Source organism: Ipomoea nil, unplaced genomic scaffold (assembly GCF_001879475.1).
Source record: "Ipomoea nil cultivar Tokyo-kokei standard unplaced genomic scaffold, Asagao_1.1 scaffold0982, whole genome shotgun sequence".
Lineage (NCBI taxonomy): Eukaryota > Viridiplantae > Streptophyta > Magnoliopsida > Solanales > Convolvulaceae > Ipomoea > Ipomoea nil.
Window position 1 is genome coordinate 1,149,951 of NW_017617410.1, and position 6,190 is coordinate 1,156,140.

Below are 6,190 nucleotides of genomic sequence, written 5' to 3' on the forward strand. Positions count from 1 at the left end.
CCGTTACTATGTCATGAGCATCAATTTCAAGCATCCCTCCTTCGACATCATTGACAGTGCACCACCGACAGACACAGGAATCCAAATGTATGGGCGGGCTCCGGGCGAAATGGTAACCCCCATGCAATCATAGTCATTCCCCCTGCCGGTTAGTACCGTTGCATGCTATATTGTAATCTGGTGTTGTTTGCAGGTTGACCTGTTTGCTACATACCTTGAAACGAAACATCAGCCAGTCCGTGCACTACAACTGAGGTCCATGACTCCCACGAGGATGCCGTTGGTATGGGGGGAAACCACGTGCGGCGCAGAATCAGCAATATATACGATGCGCCATATGGAGTCGTTTATGGGGGACCGCTGCCCAAAATGGTACACTGGATTACAAGCAGGGGACGCTTCATTGTTTCTGAACTTGCGCAGGCGTTATTTGCATAACATTCTACTAAGTGAGGCAAATATCCATATGCGTACCATTGTCACATGGGTGGGGGAGTACGACTCCATCAGATCGGAACGGTTGCTTCATAGGTAGGGACGTCCACGACGGTACCATGGTAGGAAATGCAGAATGGGACAGTAAAAAAACTTGATAATGTTATTTTTTTGGTGTATATAAAGCCACTAGCATTAGTACGGTAGTGGTGCAACACATTTTATTTCGTGGAGGGTCGTTCAGTAGCTTTTTTGACCACTAGCATTAGTACGGTCATGTTATTTCGGGTTATGGTAGTGATGGGATAATTGATTTAAAACACTAAACGCATTAGGATTAGTGATTACTTCTTAATTTATCATTAATAATGTTAATTTTTTTTTTTTACTTATTTTAATAATTTGCCATGTTATTAGATTTGAACTAATAAATTCTTTTTTTAGTGATCATAAATTTATTATTTTCAACGATAATAACATGTAAGGGTCTACCTAATCTTACCACTCCAGTGGTTTCTTCTTCTTCATTTCCTTTTTCTGTTAATTTTAATTTTTTGTAATAGATTTGCGGAGTCAAGGAGCTGAGGGTTGTGAAACAGAAGAACATTATTTTTGTGTACACAGTACATCTTACCTCATCTTTTAGTGTGCAGTGAAGCTTATATGACCACGGAATCGTTTTATTTATTTTGTTTATTTATTTCCAGTAACCCATTGGTTGAACTAAAAAGCACTGCATTCATGATGCCCATGGGGAGGGGGAAAGTGGGAAATATTACAAAAACATTAAACCTGTAATGCACACCCAATAATGAACTCAAACAGGACAATAAACTTCACAGTTTCCTACCCAATAAAACACCCTACTAAGAAACTTGCTTAAATAGATGAAACCTGGAATTCATTAAAAAAAAAAAAAAAAAGCAACAGACATTAAGGTTTTCGGAACATGCACAATTCTAACAACAACCATAGAGTTGTTATTCTGACAGTACCGCAACACCTGCTTACTTATAGGGACAACTACGAGCATTATGACGGGCGTACTCGCCGCACACACCGCATTTACGCCCTATTTTAGCACTGCTCAAAACAGCTAACTCACGTTGGCTTTTAATACGCTTGCCCGTCCCTTTGTTTTTAGCTTGAGCAGGGGGCTTGATGGTGATGGATGCTGGGGGTGCAACGCCACATAAAGCCACGATGGCAGCATTGTTACCTTTTGCAGGGACAACGTGTGGACCAGCACTCAGAAATTCCCCTTTCAGATCTTCTAATACTTGCACCAGTCGTGACTGTCGTTCTGTGTTGATGCCTACCAATGCAGCGCATGTGTGCATCGCATTCCATATCCGGCTAGGACCAGAGTCCGTAGAAGAAACATCGCAACACTGCCGGCAACATACAACACCTCCAACCTGCTTACACCAACGTGGAAGGACATAGTCCAACGGCAAGCTTTTAATCTGTGCATCCCTGAACACTAAGAACATATGACGACAAACTAACCCCATCCGCTCAAATAGCTTGCAACTACAGGATGCATGATTCCCTACCGGGGTGTATTGCACAGTGTAGGTAGCGGTGCCTTCCCCTCTTATGTCGTAAGTGATGACCTCCCCCTCCTCACGGATACCAACCACTCGACAATAAAAACACCCAGCTTCAATTTCTTGTTGTAGCTCATAAAAAATTGTTATCGTGAACTTCTGTGCCAAATACCGTTCAAGCGCCAAGGGGGTTTTGAAATCGGGCAAGTACCCCTCGCTCTCAGCGTTTAACTTGCTTTGCTTGTAACGCTGGGTCTCCATTTCACTCTCGTACTGCATATAAAACTCCAGCAGACTGAAGTGGGGTCGGGAACACTTCCCGTAAACGCTATTCTCTGCTTCAGATCGGGACGTAGTGCGCAACAACCCACTCATGGGCAAATCTGTAAAATATGCAGGGATCCAGAACTCCCTTTCAGTGTACAACTTGGTGAACCAGCGGTGGGTTGTTAGGTTGTACTCCTCCATTAACAAATGCCATTGCACTTCGAACTCATCTACACTGATGGTCTCGTTCCAGACAATACCGTTTAGCCTATTGCGGAACTGCACATCCTTTACCAAGTCAGACCCAATTTTCTCGTTCACCTTTGTCATAATGTGCCACATACAGAAACGGTGTCGGCAATCTGGCAAAACCTGGGCAATAGCAATCTTCATAGCCGGGTCTTGATCAGTGATCACGCATGATGGGACAGAACGCATTGCAGTTCTAAACCTCTGTAATAACCACGTGTATGATTCAACGTCCTCTTTAGTGAGCAACCCGACAGCAAAAGTAATGCACCGCTTGTGGTGGTCCACCCCGGTGAACGGAACAAATACCAGATTGTACCTTAATCAAAATCGGCAATTTACAACGTTAACACGACTATACAATCCACAAAAAATACAAAAAAAAAAAAAAAAGAAAAAAAAAAAGAAACGATGGCTATATATGATCTATTAATCATATATAGTTTAATCATGATACATCCATCTTGACTTAATTACATCAATGCAACTTGTGGTTTCACCTATTCAGCTATGCCAAAGATTAATAGATCAAAAGTTCAACAATTTTCCCCCGAGTTAGAATGGAACAAAACCTGGGCTGTATCATGATTCAATTATATCGTTAGTAGCTCTTAACTTTAATTTATCATACTCATTATCAGAATTCGAAAATGAGTGTGCATTTGATGTAATTAATTACCACACAAACATAAAGCCCAACACAAACAAGCGCGCGACATGCACCACAATGTTCTAAGCATGCACTGGAGTTACGGCAAAAAAAAAAAAAAAAAAAAAAAAAAAAAAAAAAAAAACAAACGACAAGCGTACCGCTCATACCTATTTGTACCGTAAGTAGCATCGAATGAGACCGTGTCGCCAAACAACGAAAAATTGCGACGACCAATGGGGTCAGCCCAGAAAAGTCGCGCAACTCAGTTTTCTTCGTCCAGGTCGTAATCGAAAAAGAAGTTCTCACACATAGCACGCTTCGTCTTAAACTTCTCTATAATCATTTCACCATCTTTGCCATCAACATATACCTGGAGGTCCCGTTTGAAATTGTGGAACTCGGTGTCCGTCGCACCAACATTTGCGTATGACCCGGTGACCTCCCTGTATAGCTTGAAACCTTTGGAGGAGCCAACATTCGCTCTAACACAGTTTGCTGCAAACGCCTGGTGTGCCACATCCAATTTTCGGTTAACTCTCATGAATAACTTCGATGCGTCGGAACACATACGATGACTGTGTCCCTCAACGAACACAGTTATCTCAAACTCCCCACTGCTCACCTTTCTAAAACATATCCGGGCTCTGCACTTAACCCTGTTAGATATCCGTCTTCTTCGTTGTTTCCTCTTACCTCCACTATCCCCGTGTGCACAGATAGGCTTGCTATTACCACCACCCTTAATGCCTTCCCGGTTACATACCAAATAACGCATCACGATCTCCCCGTCGCGGTCCCGTTGCATGGTGTAGAGCCGCACATCAAACCCGCAGACCCGTGCGTAGTTCGTGTAAAAGTCGATGCCTTCGTCCAATGTACTAAAACGCCGCCCAACAACCGGGGTGATTTCGCTGTTCACAGCCGGACACCAATACGTGGGTTGCTCTGCTAGTAGTTCACGAACACCCCCCTCACTCGCATGGGCACCTGTGGACGAAAACACACACATAATACAAATGAGGCGAAAAATCCAGTAAAGAAAACCTGCCAGTCTGATGAGTCTATCACCAACAACCAACTTATAATAATAATATCAGTGCAAACATAAAATGGCATTCAAGATACAACACAACATAATTAAAATGCGGTGCGTTCAGCTTCATTATTAAAACCGTGCAAGACAACTCCAAATTAATTAGTCTTAATTAGTCTTAGCAATTATCCGAGGGCAGAGAAACATAGACAACTCTAAATTAACAGTGTTTCCTTTTGTCATATGACAGACGTTATTGTATAACCTTCTGTACCTTATTAATACTATAATGCTGCAGTCTCACAGAATTACTGCTAATGGCTCTAATTTCATTTCCCTGTCCATTAACAATAACCAAACATGACAGCAGTACAGTTTTATTTCTAATATTGTCTTTTGTTTTATTTTGTTTTTTTCCAATCTAATATGATAAATGATAAATTACGTCATGAGAAAACAAATTGCAGTAACAATCAATTAGAGTTAACTCAATGGGTACAACTTGCAAACATGTAAATAAAATTTCTATTTCAATGTTGTAAAGTGAATGTACTGGGTATAATTGCAATGCGAACTACCATTCTGACTGAACTGAATCATTCTTAATGCCAACAATAGAGTGAAGAATACTTTTCTTGTTGGGTGACAAGAAAAGTATTCTTCACTCATGATTATTCTGGTTGGTTTTCAGTTCCAAGCATGGTTCACTAACAGGCTAAAAAATTATTCTGGTTGTTTCCCAATTCCAAGCGTAGTTCACTCATAGGCTAATTAATACACTTAACATCACCTGCACTCTGCAATTTTTTGTATAAACTAGAAGCTTGCTTAAACACCACATCATCTGCACTGTGCATTTTTTTGGAATAAACTAGGAGCACCCTACACCATTTTGTTATGTGCTGTAGTACGAAAGACACTGCGCTTTTCCAACAAGGAAAAAAAAACCACGAACCTGATGACACCATTTTGTTATGTACTGGAGTTCAAAATACACTAGACTCTTCAAACAAGGGGAAAAAATCCCGTACAATTACCTTCAAACTCTTGGGTACTGGAGTTCGAAATACACCAACCTGGTGGCACGGCGAGTTCATCATCGGCGCTGGGTGGTCGCAGGGGTGGCAGTACACACGGCAGGTTCATTATCGGTGCTGGGTAGTCGCAGGGGTGGCGTTCCCGTCCAGTAAACACCGGTCGCACGTCGCAGCGGTCGCTCCGGCTAGGATTCTCGGTCGCTACACGCTCTGCCCGGCGCAAGACACGCTAAGGATATATATGATACCGGCAGTTCGAAATACGCTATGCCGGAACTCCTCGCGTGTGTTTCCGTCAATCCCAAACTTCCCCCGATAATCATGCATGAGAAGGCCTGTGTTTCGGTCACCTTCCGCCAATCTCAAACTTCCTCTGATAAACATGCACGTGAAGGTATGTGTAAAGAGTCGACAATTCAAAATTCATAAATCACCACACCATGCACTGTGCCTATGTGTTCCGCAGGTACATCCCGAAAGGTGCACTGTAATTGTGAGCCGTTGGATCAACAAAAATCATATATATATATATATATATATAAGCCAACCCTGTAAGGCTAGCCCATTTGACATCCCTAGATGCACTAGACCGTGCTCACTGCGCACAAAGAACTCAACTCCCCTCACATTGAGAGGTTGCTCCCACACTACCGCTGGTGAGACTCAATCCCTGATTATTCTTCCAAAGTTTCACCTCTGTGACCAGTTGAGCTGTCCATGCAAGTTGGATTGTTTTATAATTGTTTTGAGGTTTTGAGGTTTTTTGTATTATTGTATTATGAAATTCTGTATCGTAAGAATATAAATTCTGTATTTGAAATAAATTAGTAATTGTGTTTTATGTTATGAATTTCCGTGTCTTATGTTATGGAATTTTATGCCTATGAAAACAAATTATGTACCTAAATCAAATTTGAAAAATAAGTAAATATATAACATGTGTTGTGATTTTTGTGTCTTGTATTAT

At 41.6% G+C, this 6,190-nt stretch overlaps 1 protein-coding gene across 1 annotated transcript; it reads right to left on the bottom strand.

Annotated features, from left to right (window-relative positions):
• Positions 1-1,442: 1,442 nt before the first annotated feature.
• Positions 1,443-2,690, bottom strand: LOC109179980 (protein FAR1-RELATED SEQUENCE 5-like). The gene has a single exon (XM_019329454.1). The coding sequence runs from the start codon at positions 2,688-2,690 to the stop codon at positions 1,443-1,445; it is 1,248 nt and encodes a 415-aa protein (XP_019184999.1).
• Positions 2,691-6,190: the final 3,500 nt, after the last annotated feature.

Coding starts and splice junctions, on each gene's coding strand:
- LOC109179980 (XM_019329454.1), bottom strand. CDS start 2,690: ATGCGTTCTGTCCCATCATGCGTGATCACTGATCAAGACCCGGCTATG.